Source organism: Branchiostoma belcheri, unplaced genomic scaffold (assembly GCF_001625305.1).
Source record: "Branchiostoma belcheri isolate BF01 breed outbred unplaced genomic scaffold, Haploidv18h27 scaffold475, whole genome shotgun sequence".
Taxonomy (NCBI): Eukaryota; Metazoa; Chordata; class Leptocardii; order Amphioxiformes; family Branchiostomatidae; genus Branchiostoma; species Branchiostoma belcheri.
The window spans coordinates 15,633-36,564 of NW_017804104.1; the positions used below are offsets into that span (position 1 = coordinate 15,633).

The 20,932-nt window shown below is 41.9% G+C and overlaps 1 protein-coding gene across 1 annotated transcript in view; it reads left to right on the top strand.

Annotated features, from left to right (window-relative positions):
- The first annotated feature begins 13,430 nt into the window (after positions 1-13,430).
- Positions 13,431-20,932, top strand: part of LOC109479287 (deleted in malignant brain tumors 1 protein-like) — a 15,441-nt gene continuing 7,939 nt past the window's right edge. Inside the window, exon 1 of the mRNA XM_019781240.1 lies at positions 13,431-13,554. Within this exon, the coding sequence (XP_019636799.1) occupies positions 13,431-13,554 (124 nt within the window). The remainder of the gene's footprint in view (positions 13,555-20,932) is intronic.

The window sequence follows — 20,932 nt, forward strand, 5'->3', positions numbered from 1 at the left end:
ATGTTGTCGATGTGTGGTTTCCACTTTAGATATTGTGAAAGGATAATCCCAAGGTAGGGGTGATGCGTGCTGACCTCAAAAGGTACTGAAAACATAGTGTACATAAATTGTGGCATTCTTCGAGATTTACGTATATGGAGGATAGTGCATTTTTTAACATTGAAACTGAGCTGCCATACTGTTGTCCATTCACATAGCTTGTCTAGATCCTTTTGGAGGGTATGCTTGTCTTGTGCAGAGTGCAGGGGGCGATAGATTAGGCAGTCGTCTACGAAGAGACGGAGTTGTGAGGTAATCTCGTTATTAATATCATTAATGTATATTAGAAACAACAGCGGACCTAAGACAGTGCCCTGGGGTACTCCTGACTTGACCTCGGTTGGACTAGATTTTGCGCCATCTACTACTACTTGCTGATGCCGGTCGAGCAGCCATATTTTTATCCAGTACAAGTTGCAGCCCTTGATTGCATAGTATTCTAACTTACTAAGCAGTCTCGTGTGGGGTACGCTATCGAAGGCTTTAGAAAAGTCCAATATAGCCATATTCACTTGGTACCCTTTGTCATACATGGAGGTCAAATTAGAAAGAGTGCAGATTAATTGGGATTCACAAGAATGTTTTGCTCGGAAGCCGTGTTGGATTGGAAGGAGAATGTGCTGGATGTCTAAGTGTTTCATTGTTGATGAGTAGAGTATGTGTTCTAGGAGTTTACAACTAACGCAGGTGAGAGAAACTTGCCTATAATTTGCTGGGTCGCTTCTATTTCTTTTTTTTAATACAGGATGTACATATGCTTTCCGCCAATCGTTTGGAATCTGTCCCTCCCGCAAGGATTGATTAAAAATATGATGTAGAATTGGACTTATCTCCGTGGCATATTCTTTCAAAATTCTACACGAAGCCTTCCTTGGATTAATCCCTTCCAGTAACTTGGTTACTCCTTCTAGTGTTACCATTATTGGGGGCATTTCTTGGTAAGGGCTAGTCCCGAAGTCTGGCATGAACACGGACTTATATTGGAGATTGAGTGCCTCTGCATAATGCCTGTCAGAGTTATATGGCTAAATCCGCAGACGCCCTCAATGTGGCGAGACAATTTCATATTCTTTTTGACGAAGACAAATATGTCATGTAGTTACCTCGTTTCCCGTCGGCTGCACAGACAAATCACGTGACCCCTACCCTGATACTAATTATTACGCCAATTTAGCCTCTGACCCTTCCTCCCTATCCCTGTAAGGTCATTCATGGCTTAACCTTTCACTGTACGGTCACATTCCCACCCAACCCTCCCCTGACTAATCCTAGAACACCTGGATCCTAGGACGTTAGTTATTACCTTCGCCAAGACGGTTATGTTTTCAAAGGCGTTCGTGTGTGTGTGTGTGTGTGTGTGTGTGTGTGTGTGTCTGTGGACACGATAACTCGAGAAGGCTTAAATGGATTGTCTTCATAGTTCATACTTGTTAGGTGGGTAGGTCTTGATGAAACGATCAGATTTTGGGCCCACTGGCGGCTTGTTTCGGTACTGTAGCTGAGCTTCCGGTTTTGATATCTCATGACCTAGACGTGCTAGGGTCACGAAATTTGTACGATAGGTAGTGCTTGTGCTGGGGACGAAGTGACGTAGGTTTGGGCCTCCCAGCGTCTTGCCCTGGAACTGCAAGGGCGTTTATTTAAAAATATTCAAAAGAGGATAGCTCAAGAACCGGTTGACGGATCGTCATGATTTTTGGTAAGTAGGTAGCTTAACCCTACCTAGACCGGGCTTTTTTTGACATGGGGGGACCGGGGGGGGGGGCTCTTTTGACCCCCACCTAAGAACTCGCGAACGGTATGTCGTATGACCACCAAATTTTCAGAGAATGGTGTACTAGTGAAAATTTATCATATCTACAATTTTTATGTCGTTATGACGTAATGTGACGTCATTATGACGTCATTAATGTGATTTTATTGGCCAAAACCGTCTAAATAGGTTTTTCCCTGAAAACTTCCCTGGTATACAACATAACTTTACCAAAAGTGTTAATGACAGAATATTAGTGTGTACTAAGTCTTATGTTGCCCATAGCAACACCGGTGACGTCATGAAATGACGTCATGCATATTTAAGATATCCGCCATCTTGGATCACCAATCTTGAATTTTCAATAATAGTTTTTTTTCATGATAAAGCCTAAAATACATTGTAAACATACTAAACACCTTCATTCAAACCTTTTTTGTAAAAAGAAATGGAAGTATTGATGAAATTTTAATGAAAATAACCCGTAAATACCTGTTCTAATGATATGGTCCGCCATCTTGGATTTTGGCCAATGACGTCATCAAATTAGCATAAATTATGCATATTTAATGCTAAAATTAACATAAAATTATATGGGATGTTATAAATATTAGAAACCATGAGTAACTTGACATAAAACCCATAAAATTCTATTGTTGAAAGAAAAAGTACTAAATTTAGCAAAAAATGCCTGTCAGAAACCCGTTGCCATGGCAACACAAAAAATTATTATCTTATTCCAATGATAAAGAATTGTTGCCAACAATATTCTAGGAAAAGTCACTAAGTTTGGCCGTTCTACGGCTAGCCGTTCAGACCCTAGGTGACATCAAAGTTGCCGCGGGCACTTTTAGCCCCCCCCCCCGGTCTAGGTAGGGTTAAGTGACGCTTGACATAATTATGTGACAATTGTGCAAATCTGGTTTTTATTTGCATAATTTGCGAAATTCTATAAATCAGATGCATTACATCATAGGATCTTTTAGAACAAGAGAAACACAGGCAGATATTGATCATGTAAATTGACATTTAATTTGCATAATTAATGAGTGTTATAATTCCATAATGGTAACTGCCTGGAATTTCATACTTGGGGTATTTGAAAGTTAAGTAAAGGTGAACATCATTAAACATAGTTTATTCAAATGATCTGGAGATTTTTCAAAACCTGACAACTACAGGGGCATCAGCCTGATATCTCTCGTGCTGAAACTCTACAACAGGATGCTGCTTAACCGACTGAGACCCTTACTGAACCCATTGCTGAGAAACTCATGAAATGGTTTCAGACCCAGAAGATCTACTGTGGGGCAGATTGTGGCAATCAGGCGTCTGCTTGAAAGGGTCGTCTCTAACAACCTGAGCTGTATCGTGACGTTCATCGATTTTAAGAAGGCTTTCGATACAATCCACCGGGGAAAGCTCATGGATATACTGCGAGCGAATGGAGTTCCTGAGAAGTTGGTAACAGCGATAGCAGCAACCTACTTAAAGACGTGGGCCAAGGTAAGAACCCGAAGGTCTCTCGTGTAGACACTGAGACCTTCCAAATACCCGAGAATCTCCGAAAAGATCAGGAAGCGGAGAATGGAGCTGGATGGATACAGCATCCGACAATCTGAGCTTTTAGCCAGTCAGCTCATCCTGTGGGATCCAACAGAGGGTAGGAAGAGTGGGGGAAGATGAAGAACAACCTACATCGACACTCTGAAGCGAGATGCTGGACTCAGGGCCTAGGGACATATAAACACCTGAGCTCCGCTCACTGATGGAGGACAGAGAGGAGTGGAGGGGAATGACCCACTGGTTCCCGTGCTGACATCCCAGATGTCCACGTTCAAGGTTCAAGGTATTCAAACGAGGTCCTCATTTCAATAATTTATGAGGAAATGATAGAATGGCTTTCTTTGTTAAGATAAGGCTGTATTTTTGTGGAGAATATGATCAACTGATATAATGCATGCAAATGAGGATCCTATTTGCATAATCAGGAGGAGTAATCTTTGTCAGTCATAAAGATTAACATCATTTGGTGAAGGTATGATATCGTTGAACTCTAGTTTTTCATATTGACATCGCGCTACCTAAAGCGACGGTCACAACTCGCCGTACGTGCTTCTGCGTGCTGTCTACGTGCAAAAACGTGGGCAATCGTACGGCATCCCTGCGTGGTGAGTACCACCTCCGTACGGAATCCTACGGATTTGGGAGCACGCAGACACGCCGTAGAACTTTAAGTGCATGTAATACTTTTTCTACGTGCGGTCTGCGGATTTACCACCCGTGCGTGCGAGTACGTGCGACGCGCGTGCCCCGTACAGCCTGTGAGCGTGCAACGTACGGACTCCGTGAGTCTAACTTCACTATTCTCACGTGCAATTGCTGTACGGACAGCGCACGAAGCACGTGCGTGCCACGCACGGTGCTTGCGTCATCCTTGCTTACTCCTCACTTCCCAGTTGACCTGCTCAATGACCACGCAGAACACACGTGCACCATACCAGGTACTCCGCACGTGCAACGTACGTGCAACGCACGTGCAACGCACCTGATCTCTACAGTATATAAAGACAACTTGACGGGCGACTGCCAACTCGTCTCCAAGATGCCCAGGAAGGCTCAGAAGAAGACTACCAGACAAGACCCCAAAAACGGGCCGCAGAAGACACCAGGGCGGCTAGTGATGATGAAGTTAACAGGAGGTGCACGCACTTACAACGTGCGAGTGAGTAAGGAAACCGTGCGTACGCCGCACGTGTAGGTACGGCCTGTACGCGGCAACGTAGCAATCGCACAGAGATCGTGCGTTGTAAGCACGTACAACTCACTTACCACTTGCGCAACGTACGATGCACGCAACCGCTGACGGCCAGGCGTGTCGTGCAGACCACGTACGTACACCTTGCGCAACCGTGCGAGTGACGTACTCCCTCGGCCGGCCACCCTACGTTTACAGAAAAAACGTAGCAGACGTAGCCACGACAAAAACGTACGGACAAAAAGCACGCACGGCGAGTTGTGACCGTAGCTTTAGTTCTTACTGACTTTATCTAGACTCGTATATTTTCGCCATAACACTGTACGTTATCCTCAATGGTACCTGCGACATAGCGTACGTAATTTGTTACATAACCTTCAGTTTTCTCTTCTTCGCAAGATACCTGCCTTGCTAGCGTCCACAGTCCATTGCGGCTGATTGCTGTACTCAGTATGCCGTGTAGTTGTAACCTCTGATATATTCCAGAACTGGGTTGTTGTCGTATATTGAACCGTGAAACTTACAGGGTCAGTAGTTACTCAGGTGTTCCTGTATTACTCACCCATTGCTTAGCCAGGATGTTTTTAACCTTGATCACGAAGATGAGCTTTTGAACTTCACCGTTTAGAAGTTAGTTACAAGTCAGGATGCATTAATCATCCGCTGGACAGAGCCTTGGTTTAACCGACCAGCCCGACTTTGGCTAAACAATTGGCACCAAGGTGTTTATGTCCACACTTATTTATCTATTCAAACCACGTCATCAAGGCGTCACTGGACTATGAAACGAACGGGGAGACCCGGGTTCGATGAAATACCCAGTACTACGAAGCAGTCCTGTCATGCTGGTTCGTCCATGAATCTCGACGGGATTAAGTACAACATCCCGTATGCAGTGGTTCCCGCTGGGGTCCCTTAGTCCTATGTCGACAAGGCGTCAACGCGTAAATACTAGTACTGGTGGAATTTCTCCTTCATCCACACGGGGAAACCGGTGGGACTTCACGTTCGACTTCCGGAAAAATCTGAGCAACATTAAGTGTACGGGCTACTGGGTCAGAGTTAAAATGTCTTAGGGACCAATACCCTCACCTACTCTCCTGTCCACCAGCAAGAGTCACGGAGCAGTCTACAGTACTATGGTCCTTACCTGTGGAAAACCCTTCCGCTACAGCAACGACAGCTCCTCAGTCTCAGGACTTTCAAACAGACCATTAGACCACTTGAACAAAGATGCCATGTACACCGGCGCACTTCCACTAATTGCCTTAAAGACAAGGGTTGTGATTTCTGTCCGTTTACGCACAGAATCTATCCCTGCCTCAGCTCGCAAGTTAACTGCTGAAACATGTTCCTGAAGTTTGTGACCTGTAATGAGCCTTGTAGCTCGGTTCACCAGTCTGTCCAGCTCTGACATAAGAGTTTTGTTGCCTTGTACAATACTTGGTAGACATACTGTGGCGCAATACTCCAGATGAGATCGATAGTAATAGTGAGTTAGAATATAGCGGCGAGAAGCCATAACCCAGTCAAAAGCAAAGGATCTGTGAGAAGAAAGGGAAGGGAAAATGCGTAAAAACAATATTTCAGTCTATACAATGTATGTACTGAAAACAAGTGCTTTTTAAAAGCTGTCGTTTGCCGCCATTGTATTTTGCGCAACAAAATCGTATGCAATTTGTTTTCCTTGAATAAAGTGATGGTAAGGTTTTTGATTGAAATCTAGCTATGCTATACTACATACACATGTGCATTGGAATTGTCACTATTGGCATGTAGATAGTTTAAGAAAATATAACCAGAATTGATGCTCAAAAGGAGCTAGTTCACATCATTTTTAAGTGAGGAAATTAGATTCCTAACCATCAAATCTGAGATACAAAGATTTCTTATGTGATGTAAGGAGCAATTGATTTCAATTGTACATGTTTTTGATATTGACAGCTTGTAAATGGCCATACTAAATGTAATATGTTACCCATAGCGAGAATGTTATCCAATTTTCTTATCTTTAAGCTGTATTTTCACTACTGTAGATTGTTCATTGACTGTATTGTATTATGTGTTGATTGTAACAAACTACCCACTTCAGGGAGACCTGCGTCTTTCCCTGCATATGTATGTTTGTGGTTGGAAAATCAATAAAGACGTTGTAATGTTAATCCCCAAGAATGCAATATCAGGCAACACTTGCCTATATAATAGGAAGGACAATAAGTAATAACAGCTAGTTTTTGAATGTTAAAAAGCACAACAGGGGATGTTAAAAAGGAAATTAAAAAAAAAACAACATACGTCTAGACATGAATAATTAGTTTTTGGGTGTTAAAAGCATTACAGCGTCTGTTAAAAAGAAAACTTACTATGTGTAGACACCGCCATTGCCATTCATTCTCGCTTTTAAAGTGAGCATGGAAATCTGGCTTTAAAAAGAGTCGTGTTGACATTCCTGGGTAAGAACAATGCATCAGAGAAAGGCGGCAAACGTAAAAAAATGAAGTTAATACGGTAGAAACACTCCTGAGAAGACATTGGCAAAATTGGCATTTGTGTAACAAAGCTGTTTCCAAGCCACCAACGAATTCAGAGAGGGGGGGGGCGACGACAGCGGTTGCTTATACTCATTATTTCTCAATCTGATTGTGTGTGTGCCAGTGAAAGCACAATTTTATTGATTGCCCTTTCTCATATTATCTTAAACTATACTGTTTTACTCTGAATCTATGCCTAATACTCTTATAATTTCTGATATTTTAAACATAGTCGAACAGCGATATCTAGCGACATGTTGCGAAATAGCACCATGTCACAACAACGCCATCTAGCGACAATTTAGTAAAATGGCAAATCCGGCAGGCAGAATAGCCCGTTGTTGCCTTGTTGCCTGCATGGTCCATGCATCCATGCTTCGATCCATCCACGCAATGATTGTTCTGGTAAAAAAAATATGTGGACCAAGTGACTCTGTATGAAACATAGCCTCCCTTCACGCTTACATAGTGACGTTACGTCACCTGCACCTGATGGTGTTATTTCTCATTCCACAGTAACCAGTGTCACTGGATGTGGAGGGAACCTGACGGCTCCTTCTGGAGGCCCTGTGACGTCACCCAACTATCCCGGTAACTATGGCAACAATGAGAACTGTGAGTGGGCGATCACTGTACCAGAAGGAAGCATCATTCGCCTCACGTTTGACAGCTTCCACACTGAGGGGGATTTTGACTATCTTATCATCTACGATGGAGCCAGTGATAATGCTACAGAGATAAAAAGGTAATTATAATTATAGTTTATTACAGGCACTCACTTGTACATAATTAGACAGTAGAGGAACAAAACCTAAATACATACAAAACATACACATAAAAATCAAATCAAATATAAACTGACGTTCCGGCCGGAGGTTTGTGAAGTATGAGTTGCGATAGAAGGAAACCGACTCAAGTGTAGACTGAACACATTTGTTAGAATTAATGAATGAACTTTATTGCTCAACAGTTGTACATTGTACAATCTTGGCAACAAAAACAAGGTGGGCAATACAATACGTCTATTCTAAGAACTACTACAGAAAAAAATATGAACGTAAACGGCGTATTGACAAGATGTGCGTTACTTGTTTCTGATTGTTACAGTACTTTCTCTCTTTTGTAAGGCTTACCTGGGCCCTTGGCCCCGTGTGGAGGATAGGCCACCGACGATTTCCCTCAATCTAGCTCTGTTCTGGGCTTCTCTCTCAACGTCCTTCCAGCGCATTCCCAGTTCAGACAGCTCCCTCTACGGGTCTCGCTTCCAAGAGTTTCTGGGACGGCCCCTCCTTCTTTTCCCTCTTGGGTTCCAGGACAGAGCCTGTCTGGTGGTGTTGTCAGCTGGCTTTCTGACGGTTTGGCCGATCCAGCTCCACTTCCTTCTCAGGATCTGTATGACAACCGGCTCCTGTCCTGCCTTGCTCCACAGTTCTTCATTTCGAATCTTCTCTGGCCATCTGATGTTGTATATGCGTCTGAGGCAGTTGTTAATGAACGTCTGTATCCTGTGTTGTGTTGACTTGTTCCTTCCCCCATGCCTCTTCCCCGTATAGGAAGACGGACTTGACGTTGGAGTTGAAAATGCGTACCTTGGTGTTCATGTGGCTTTCCCTGGAGGCCCAGATGTTCTTAAGCATGACAAAGACTGCTCTTGCATTGCCTATTCTGGGTGAGACATCCTGTTCTGTGCCTCCCTGCTGGTCCATCACACTCCCCATGTACACAAAAGACTCCACCTCCATGATGGTCTCTCCCCCTACTGTAATAGGGGTTCTTGTGTTATTGTTGACCTTCAGAACCTCTGTTTTCTCCTTATTGATCTTTAGATCAACTTCAGCACATGTTGCGCCCAAGCGTGTAGTATTGTCTTGCATCTGTCTGTGGTAGTGAGAGAAAGGAGTGCCAGGTCGTCGGCAAAGTCCAGGTCATCTAACTGTCCTCCCTGTAGCCACTGGATTCCGTTGTTCCTACTCTCTGTGGTAGTCTTCAGGATCCAGTCAATTGCAAGAATGAACAGAAAGGGTGACAGTAGACATCTTGCCGTACACTTCAAAGCTGCCCGACAGTTGTCCTGCGTGGGACACTGCATGTCATGCCCTTGTATGTTCCTTTGATTATGGAAATGATCTTCTGGGGTATTCCATAATGTCTCATTAAAGCGACGGTCACAACTCGCCGTGCGTGCTTTTTGTCCGTACGTTTTTGTCGTGGCTACGCCTGCTTCGTCTTTTCTGCAAACGTAGGGTGGCCGGCCGAGGGAGTACGTCACTCGCACGGTTGCGCAAGGTGTACGTACGTGGTCTGCACGACACGCCAGGCCGTCAGCGGTTGCGTGCATCGAACGTTGCGCAAGTGGTAAGTGAGCTGTACGTGCTTACAACGCACGATCTCTGTGCGATTGCTACGTTGCCGCGTACAGGCCGTACCTACACGTGCGGCGTACGCACGGTTTCCTTACTCACTCGCCAGTTGTAAGTGCGTGCACCTCCTGTTAACTTCATCATCACTAGCCGCCCTGGTGTCTTCCGCGGCCCGTTTCTTTGGGTCTTGTCTGGTAGTCTTCTTCTGAGCCTTCCTGGGCATCTTGGAGACGAGTTGGCAGTCGCCGGTCAAGTTGTCTTTATATACTGTAGAAATCAGGTGTGTTGCACGTGCGTTGCACGTGCGGAGTACCTGGTATGGTGCACGTGTGTTCTGCGTGGTCAGTGAGCAGGTCAACTGGGAAGTGAAGAGTAAGCACGGATGACGCAAGCACCGTGCGTGGCACGCACGTGCTTCGTGCGCTGTCCGTACAGCAATTGCACGTTAGAATAGTGAAGTTAGACTCACGGAGTCCGTACGTTGCACGCTCATAGGCTGTACGGGGCACGCGCGTCGCACGTACTCGCACGCACGGGTGGTAAATCCGCAGACCGCGCGTAGTAAACGGCGTGTCTGCGTGCTCCCAAATCCGTAGGATTCCGTACGGAGGTGGTACTCACCACGCACGGATGCCGTACGATTGCCCACGTTTTTGCACGTAGACAGCACGCAGAAGCACGTACGGCGAGTTGTGACCGTCGCTTAACTTCCATAGTGTCTCCCTATCCACACTATCAAAGGCATTTTCAAAGTCTATGAAGTTAATGTAAAGGGGGAAGTTCCACTCCAGCGACTGCTCCACTATAATGCGCAGGGTGGCTATCTGGTCAACACAAGACCTGTTCTTACGGAAACCCGCCTGCTGGTCACGGAGCCTGTCGTCTATTGCCCCCTTCATTCTCTCCAGAAGAACTCTGTTAAAGACCTTCCCCGGTACTGACAGGAGCATAATCCCTCTGTAGTTGCTACAGTCCCCCGGCCCCAGGTCACCTTCGTAAGCTTGATGAGGATACCCTCTTTCCACTCCGCTGGCACTCGTTCCTCTTCCCAGATCTTGTTGAAGAGGCTGTGCAGCATGCTGACTGCTGTCTCCGTGTCATGACTTCAGCCTTGATGGCTTCTGCAGGTACCTCATCTGGTCCTGCTGTCTTCCAGTTCTTGAGGGACTTGATTGCTTTCCTGATAATAATAAATGTTTTTTTTGTCCAAACAGTGCCCGTGCAGTCGCAGTCTTTATACGGAGTCGATTGATGCAGGGTTTCACATAATAATCAATACAAATCACAACAATTACAAGAATCAAATAATACACTTGATACACATATTTGTTCCACAATTAGTTTTTGTGGAACTATCGCAAGGGTCTGTGCGGCTGCCATTCGGCGCCACAAGGTGACCTCAATACGATTTTCCCCAACCGAAGTTAGGTACCCATTCACACCTGGGTAGAGTGAGGAAATTCGTGTAAAGTGCCTTTCCCAAGAGCACAACGTCGGGGCGCATGTCCAGACATGTCCACTCTCTGTCCCGGGTACGACTCGGAATCGAACATGGGTCTCCCCGCTTCATAGTCGATTGCTCTAACCACTACGCCACCCGACGCCACGATCTCTACCTTAGTGGGCTTCTCACAGTTGATAGGCAGGTCTGCCTCTGCTGGTGGAATGTCCGGTGGTGCGTCCGGAGCAGGTCGGTTTTAAGGCTCACTAAAATGCTCTGCCCGTCTCCTAAGTTGCTCCTCAGTTGTGGTAAGTGGGTTCCCCTGCTTATCCTTGATTGGCTTGTTAGTCTGCTGGAACTTCCCTGCCAGCTGTTTTGTCACCTGGTACAGTTCCCTGAGGTTTCCCTGTCCTGCTGCTTCCTCAGCCCGCTTGGCCAGACTGTCAATGTGGTCTCTTTTGTCCTTCCTGACACTCTTCTTCACTTCCCTGTCAGTAGCAGTGTACTCTTCCTGCGCCCTTTCCTTGGCTGATCTTGTGCGACTCATGTTGAGTACTGCCTTCTTCTCTTTCCTCTCATCCAGTCTCTGTAGAGTGCTGGCAGACATCCACTCTTTGTGTTCTGGTTTCTTCCTGCCTAGTACCTCTTCACGTGTACCAAGCCAAGTTTCCTTGGTGTGTTGCCACTGTGTCTCTATGTCCATATCTTCGCTCTCTAGCTGGTTTTGTAGGGCTTTAAACCTATGAAATAGGTTCAACTGGACGGATGGCTGGACATCCTTGTTCTTGAGCAGACCCACGTTGAATCTCCTACGTGGCTTGGTGGTTCTCTTTGGCTTGTGATTCTTCAGCCTAAGTCTGATGCTGCTACGATCCTGGGGGACTTCACCCCACCATGATAAGGAACTGTGTAACCTTGTCGAGGTGTAGCAGCTTGTTCCGGCTTGGTGTTCTTCCCCGGTCTGGTGCATGGGAGACCTGTAACCTTTTGGGGGGGTTACGACACCAGGGAGGTACTAATTAGCAGTTCCGCCAACCCCTCTCCCAGAGGTTAAATGGGTTTGCGTAAGGCCAACAACCTTACCTAGAAAAACATTGTTACCGAAGCATCGACGAGAATCTGAAACCAAGCCGACCTGGGAGAGGAAGGCTGAACGGAGACGCATGACGCAGTGCAGTGAAAGCCAAGAGGAAGCTGCAAGGCCGACTCCCCTTCTGACACCCAGGAAAAGTAAAAGAATTGCTACATGGAACGTCAGGACAATGTATCAGGCAGGGATAACCTCCCAGGTAGCTCAAGGGATTAGGAGCTACAACATCTCTCTCCTAGGACTGTGCGAAACGAGACGGCTCCAGACAGGGCAGCTGAGACTGGCGTCGGGTGAACTACTGTGGTATTCTGGGCACACAGAGGAGGGCGAACCCCACTCAGAAGGCGTGGCCCCTATGCTGGCGCAGGAGGCACAGCAGGCACTTGTCAGCTGGGAACCAGTAAGCCAAGTTTGCCACAGGGGAAAGCAAAATCCACCTGAACGTCATCCAGTGCTACGCACCCACAAACGACGCTGAGGAGGAGAAGAAAAATGACTTCTACCATCAGCTACAAGCAGTGCTTGATAAAACAAGACAGAGAGACATCACAGTGCAAGGAGACTTCAATGCGAAGATAGGATCGGACAATACTAACTACGAAAGAACCATGGGTACACACGGAATGGGCCAGATGAACGAGAATGGGGAACGTTTCCCTGACTTGTGCTCCCTCAACCACCTAGTGATAGGCGGTATTATATTTCCCCACAAGAGAATACACAAGGCCACATGGAGATCCCCGGGACCATGTCACCGAGAACCAGAAAGACCATATCTGCATCAGCCGGAATTTTAGACGATCTCTGCAGGATGTAAGGGTGATGAGAGGGGCCTATGTGCCATCTCCACCTCCTTGTGACGGCAATCAGACTTAGGCTTAAGAATCTTTTGTAAGGCACTACATATATATTGGCCTAGGTATGAAGATATGGAGCGGGGGTATCACTTCAGTACATTACAAATTTCCGTGTTTGGGAAATGTACTAGCTTTACATGTGATCATATTGATTAAATATGATTATCTGTAGTATAGGCACGACAAGTCATTGGAAAATAATACTCATCTTCAACACTTTCTTGACACGAGGGACATTGTCTCTTGTAACTGGTATCATCATTATAACGACCTTTCTTTCTATTGTAACATTTGCGAACTGATTCACTTAAAAGCGTTACGCCATCTGACACCGCAGATATCAGTGAGTTTAAAAGCAAACATCTCACTGGCACTACAAGTTCTAGGCAGATGGAAACACATGAACGACCCATGATAAGGATTTAAGTTATACACTCCGTGTTTCATGAATCAAAAGTACACGAAGTAAAAATGATGACCAATCAACATGGGGTATTCAAGCCACAGAGTTTAAATCCAATCTGTATATCAAACAACAGTCCCAAAGGTGGGAATATTACCATAATTTTTGCGTCAAATATTGATTTTCATATTTCTCATAATGTCCAGGTTAACGGATTACCGATGGCAAATTATCCCCATCATCAGCACATCCAACACGCTGTTCCTGAGGTTTACATCTGATGAGAGTGAGAGCCGTCAGGGGTTCCAGTTCTCCTACACAAGTAAGATCTTATGCTACACTTTTCAAATTAAAAAAAAAAAGGTTAATGATGTTCTTTAGAATGCTGCTCAAGATGAACTTTCTTTTCGGATTTTTTTAATTTTCAGTATATGAATAGTTTCTGCAGATCTGGGGTCCAGAACATGTCAACTTTTAGGTACGTAAAATGTAGGTATTGTTATTGCTCTGTCTCCATGTCTGTCTGTATGTCTATATGTGTGTGTGTGTACGTTTTTCGTCTTCATGAATTGTGATGTTTTTGTTTGTTTTTCTATGTTGGCAGGTCTTAGGGCCTCCTCCTGACTGGCCTTGGTACTGCAGCAGAACTTCTGTTTCGTTTTTTTTTTTTTGTATCTTTTGACCATAACATGCTATGGTCTTGATTTGTTTGTACTCTCTAAGCCGAGGTTTGGATTTTTTATATTTTTGGCGTGTTTTTAGGCTTTTTATCCGGGTTTCCTTTTTTGCATTGGATTTTTTTACCGAATCTCTGCTTGGAGACTGATACCTTTCCATGTTAGGAACAATTGGTGTGGGTTCGGCATCGGTAGCAGCTTGTTCTGAAACTTGTTTGTTTGTTTGTTTATTTCAATTCCCGTAAGTGCTAAAAAGCATTTTTCTTTATGGGGTCAATGAAATGAAAGGTAAATAACAAACTTATACATAATGATGATTACAAAATAATAAAGTAAGTTCAAAATCAAGGTCAGACCAAAAAAGCAAAAAATAACCTTAACATAATCCAGCGTTGTACGTAAAGAACAAAGGTGGCCACAAAATTAACAAATGTATAAATAACTTAAATAACTAAATAGAACATAATGTCCAACTGATGTTCACATAATTCCAAAAATAAATATAACAAATTGATCAGCCATTTAAATAACTGAAAGGTAGCAGATCCCGGTAGGCACTGCAGGGGTGATGTCTTTCAAAGCGGATAAATGAAGAAAGGAATGACGAATTTCTATCCCTTTTTAAAAATTACGTAAATGAGACTTAATATGCATGACTAATAAGGGCATTTGAAATTGCATTGTTGTACATAATAGGACTTTATAGTTTGCAACATAGAGATTCTTTATTGACATAACAAAAAAGCAACTTAAGATCTAACTAAGATCTAACTAAGCTAAATACATGTATGGATAACGTACATACAGAATATATATATATATATATATATATATATTCCATGTTTAATTTGTAACAACTGATTCTTAATTTTGTGTATACTTGAAAGATATTGTTTTTTGCTTCGTCAATGTTTTACTTATGCAAATAAGCACACCATTTGCATGATTTGTGAGGGGATGCAAGAATGACATTCTTTGTTAAGATTGGACTGTCTTTAGTGTAGAATGTAATTATAATTGATATAATCCATGCAAATGATGATCGTATTTGCATAATAAGGGGGAATAATCTGTAATTTGTCTCAAAAAGATTAACATCTTTTGGCGAAGGTATGGGATCGTGGCACTTTAGTGGTCTATAATTTTTCTTTAATGCAGTACGTAAAGAAAGTTTTGCGTTGTTGCTAATAGAATCATACCGTTTTTGCAGGTGCATAATTTAAAGACGGGATCGTAATTGGTTGATTATCGTATTCACTTGGTATTACCCTTTTTTTTTCAAAGCCAATATAGTTTAGAATGTCACTAGAGTTTAGAATCTCAGAATTTATTATTATTCAAATGATTCCTAACACTCCGCAAACGCCATCATTTGATGTTTTTGTATTAACGCTTAGTGAACATCTTCGGACATTCATGTCGATGGCATCGAATTCTGGGTTATCTTGAAGTATGTATTGTGTATGAAGTGGAACATAGATACAAAGAAGAAGCCATAGGTGACAATCCTCCGTGAAGTTTTATATATTTCAACAAAAACAATCACAAGCGTCAACGCCAGACCTACTGTGCAGACATTATAATTAGGCAACGGTTACTACAATGAGGGCGCGTCACAAGCATAAAACATAAAAAGATCTAAATCCATTACTGCTCCCAGGGCGTGTAAAAGGTACTATGCTTCAAGTTCGAAGTTCATTTTAATTACACACACACAATCATTGCATTCACATAAAGATCGGACTATCATGGTCGTGTCACTATTAACGAAGACAGCCCCACCGTCTCACCGTGCCTGTTACTTATTAAGCGCGACTTGCCAGCACCGCGAGTGTTACTAATACTACCGCTGGTCAAATACCCGGGATATCTGCTTAGAGAACCTCTGCTACCAGACAACTGCCTAACCCTACGGCCTATTCCACAGGATTGTAAAAGTAGGGATGTTTCTAAAATATGCATTTACTTCAATATCAAAACTGCTACGGTGAAAATAAAAAGACGTGCATCATCACGGACATAATGGTACACCACATGCCCAATTACACAGAAATGCGACGTACGGAAGAATGCGTTTTGGCTGCGAACATCTTCCAAAAAACTTGCCATCTCTTAAGCGCGCGCAAAAACATCTGGAACCAATTATCGGAACCTCACCGTATCTGCATGAAGTTCCACCCCCACCCCCCACTGCTATTCCAAACAACGCGTTTTTCTGGACCATTCCAATTCGCCTCGCAATTGTAGGGGTGCGTCTGCAATATTACATTGACCGCGGAAGCAGCAACGGCAAAAATACACATTCTTGCATCAACACGGGCATGCCCGCAGACGGCGTATAAAATTGCGTGCCGATTACACAAAGAGAACCCAGTGTTTTGACTGCGAACACGAAAAATCAGCTCTTCACAACACTCCGTCCGGAGGTCCTGACCTCCTTCATGGAGTAATAATGCAAATATACGCATAATTGGTATAATGAATAGCAATGGAAAGAAATCCATACCTTTTTGTTTCAGGCAGTACTGCAGGACAATGCTGGGATCCTGGTGTGCCGACCAATGGGGACAGGGATAACAACAGTAATTTTACATCAGGACAGACAGTCAGGTACACCTGTATGGACGGGTATCAGCTGTGGGGGACTGCTAATATAACCTGCCAGCCGAGCGGAACTTGGAGTGGCTCTACACCAACTTGTGGAGGTAATCAATATAGAATAAAAGTATTGACGTTAGGGTTAAAACTTCTGCTTTACCGTATATGCACGTACACCAGTAACATCTATCATGTTCAAAGTGACATTTTTTTCATGACATCACCCCTTGAAGTTTTAATAGCACACCATCCCCAGGATGACCAAAATAAACCAGTCGGAATAAAGGTAACTGAATTTAAATCATTTGGGGGAGGGTAACTACGAAGCAGGAACACTGTCAAAAATACGATATATATATTTAAAATGCATACAATTATAAAACAAACATTTTTAATAAGAATATATATATATACTTTTCAAAACAATATATGTATAGTAAATACATACGATTGTAAAACATATATGCTTAAGAAGAAAATATGTATACATTTTTCAAAACAATATATACATCTTAAATACATATAATTCCAAAACATATATTGTTCACAAAAGTGGTGTTTTCAAAATCCCTATCATATGAAAACATTTATTGTTTACAAAAAGTGGTGTTTTCAAAACCCCTATCATATGAAAACATATTGTTCACAAAAAGTGGTGTTTCCAAAACCCCTATCATATGAAAACATATATTGTTCACAGAAAGTGGTGTTTCAAAAACCCTATCATGTTTTCAGTGCACGCGGTAACACTGTCAAATCTCTCACCAGAGTTTCTAGCACGGGCGACCACATTACTGTTGTGGGGGTGAGAGAAAAAAAACAGATTTTTTTCACCTAGGTTTCGTCGCCCCTTGTCCAGTGATTCTTAAAGCTACGCGTAATTAATTTTCATTCCAAAAAGCCTTTTTCATTATTGTATTTTGGTCCGATCTTTGCATATAAGTAGAGATGTCACACTAAAAATAGAGGGCGCTAAGGATTGTTACTGAGTAGATTTTTCCGATCAGAATTCTTCCTTTCGCATAAAAGTTGAGATTTTGTAGAATTTTTCAAAGTTAACAATTTTGACGGTTTCATCAGAAGATGCTCAAGTATTGCCATTGGTTCCATGGGAATAGAGTCAATTCCGCGACATCGTGTGGGTTGTTATTGTCATTATTTAGAAATGTTTTGAAATCTTTGTTATTGTTTGTCTAAGAAATTTCATAATATGGAAACATTTTAAATATCTTTTCAACATTCTAAATAATTCCCTGGTTTTGTAAAACGGTTGAAATATTCCTGATGTGGAATATGACATTTCCGATAGTTTCTAAATATTTCTAACAGCACTCTACTTCCATTATTTCTAACGTTTTGTAAATAGGTCAGTGGGCTGGGAAGGAAGTAATTCACACATCCCTGTGAAGTACAGGCTAGTCTGCCTGGGCGTCAGGCATTGGTGCCTTACAACAAAAGAGCCACCAGTGTCCAGCAGTAAAATCTAAAAATATACAGACGAAGACAGAAGAGTCGGATTAGCACCTACTTTAATGGGGGCAATTACCCAGATCTACCATTTGGTTATTTGTTTGAAATATTTCAAATAGTGATAGAAACACATGGATAGTTCAAATCTATTCTAAATAAAGAGATCTTTGTACAGCCACTTTCAAAATGTTTAAGAAATGTTTAAATAAATTCAAATATATTCAAATTTCAATTTCAAATGTTTGAAAAATTTAGAACTTTTGTTACCGGGGTATTCTTTTCTTCTAAATAATTCAAAAGTATTACAAACATGGAGAAAAAAACACACGGTGACGCGGAATGGACTCTAGCTAGTCATACCACCAAAAGAGACCGTAAATCAACAATATTTGACAAACATTTTATTGTAACTCTTAAATTTTCCATGCTACAATCTTCAAGTTTTCAGGATCTTAGGATCAAACAGTTTGCCACAAAGGTCTTTAATTACACATTGTTTTTGTGTACAAAAGTTAACACATTGTTGCTAATTACGCTAATGAGTACATCTAGCCATAGTCTGTGCAAGGAAAAAAAAAACTCCTTGGTCAGTGTAACGCAAACTCTGCCGTCCGCGGCTTTAGTGGCCCCTCCCCGCAGAGGCACCTGTGCTGTGCAGTGTGAATCAGTGGAAGAAAAAATTTCTTCCACTGGGAAAATTATTCTTCACCCATGAGACAAGAATTTCAAGAAACTGCATTTTAGCATATTTTTCTTGTGGTAAGATTTCTTTTCTTATGTATCTTGAACTAAATATCCTTAGACTATTATTCTTGCAGTAAGAATTTCTAAGTTTTCTAGAAAACCATTCTGTACACAAGAAAAGATTTCTTGAACTAAGATCTAACTCTTCTTGTAGCAAGAAAAATATTCTCCCCACAAGAAAAGATTTCTTGAACTAAGAGCTAACTGTTCTTGTAGCAAGAAAACCATTCTGCCCACAAGAAGAGATTTCTTGAACTAAGATCTAACTCTTCTTATTGCAAGAAAATCATTCTGTACACAAGAAAAGATTTCTTGAACTATTATCTAACTCTTCTTGTGGCAAGAAAACCATTCTCCTTGCAAGGAAAGATTTCTTGAACAAAGAGCTAACTGTTCTTGTAGCAAGAAAACCATTCTGTACCCAAGAAAAGATTTCTTGAAATAAGAGCTGACTCTGTTCTTGTAGCAAGAAAACCATTCTGCCCAAAAGAAAAGAAATACAATGTATATAGTGCTACCTAAATAGAAAACAGACAATAATGTATAGCAACTAAATGTTATTTTGAAAAGCATTAATGGACAGTATAGAGATTTTATTTTCACATTGATTTTTGTACAATGTATCTAATTAAAAATATCAGTCCATCAACATTCTTGGAATGGAAACAGTTTAACAGTAGCTTTCAAAATACTTAGAATCTTCCCTAGAAATATTGTCTTCACTAAAGAAATTTCAGAATACAGATCGTATCACATTCTGATCAGAAACATATTCAGCAAAGTCACTTCCTTTGGACACCTGAAAACAACAGGAAAGACCTGTGTTAGTTTGCATGCGTGTACTGAAGGCAACAAGTCAAAAGAGGATGCTAAAATACTATTTTTATTACTTGGAGTAAACAATTTAAAATTATATTAGTAAGCACTGTAATAAACTTTACTATACAATACACCAGAGATATATGATTTGACTTTGAAATCAACCCCAATGGCGTTGTAACAATATCTGGGCTATGAAGTCTAAATACAATGTCAACAGATCTTATAGGTGGGGAGGGGGGTGCACTTACCTTCAATCTGTTTGGTTTCATGCTTTTTCTGTTGCAAAGTTGGTTTCTTCAGCAAGCTGACCACGATCACCATTGCTTCACATGTACACAAGGTCCTTTTGATTTTAACTTCAAATCTGACATGTCAGTAACTGACAAAAATAAGTAACCAGCGCGGCTCCTACATCTGACTTACATTCAAAAACCCCTAACTGCATTCTGGGATTTGAATCAACCAATCAGGGGTTCAGAAAAGGTCACATGACAAGAAAAAACTAGAAAAAAGTTCTTACATCATCTTGAACATTACCAGGCAAAATAAGAACCATCTTTCTTAAACTTTCTCGTATTTTTTTAAATGTTGCTAACAAAAACAAGAATGGCCTTTCTTAAACTTTCTAGGGAAGAAAATCAAGAATGTTTAAGAATATAATTTAATACTAGCCATATCTTCAGCCTAATCAAAGATCAATTTTATTGTTTATTTTACAGACTTTCTTGTTTTTTTTTCTTATCAGTATTTGTCAAGAAAGATAAGAACTTAATTCTTGTATTTTCTTAAATGTTGCCAAGAAAAACAAAAATTATCTTTCTTAAGCTTTCTAGTCAAGAAAAACAAGAAACTTTAAGAAAGAAACACTAAGCAGAGCTTTATTCTAATAATGGATTTAGATAATTAGATTTCTTGCTTTTCCAACCAGTGTTTCCCAAGAAAGACAAGAACCTTGTAACTTAGAATCTTCCCTAGAAATATTGTCTTCACTAAAGAAATTTCAGAATACAGATCGTATCACATTCTGATCAGAAACATATTCAGCAAAGTCACTTCCTTTGGACACCTGAAAACAACAGGAAAGACCTGTGTTAGTTTGCATGCGTGTACTGAAGGCAACAAGTCAAAAGAGGATGCTAAAATACTATTTTTATTACTTGGAGTAAACAATTTAAAATTATATTAGAAAGCACTGTAATAAACTTTACTATACAATACACCAGAGATATATGATTTGACTTTGAAATCAACCCCAATGGCGTTGTAACAATATCTGGGCTATGAAGTCTAAATACAATGTCAACAGATCTTATAGGTGGGAAGGGGGTGCACGTTACCTTCAATCTGTTTGGTTTCATTGCTTTTTCTGTTGCTAAAGTTGGTTTCTTC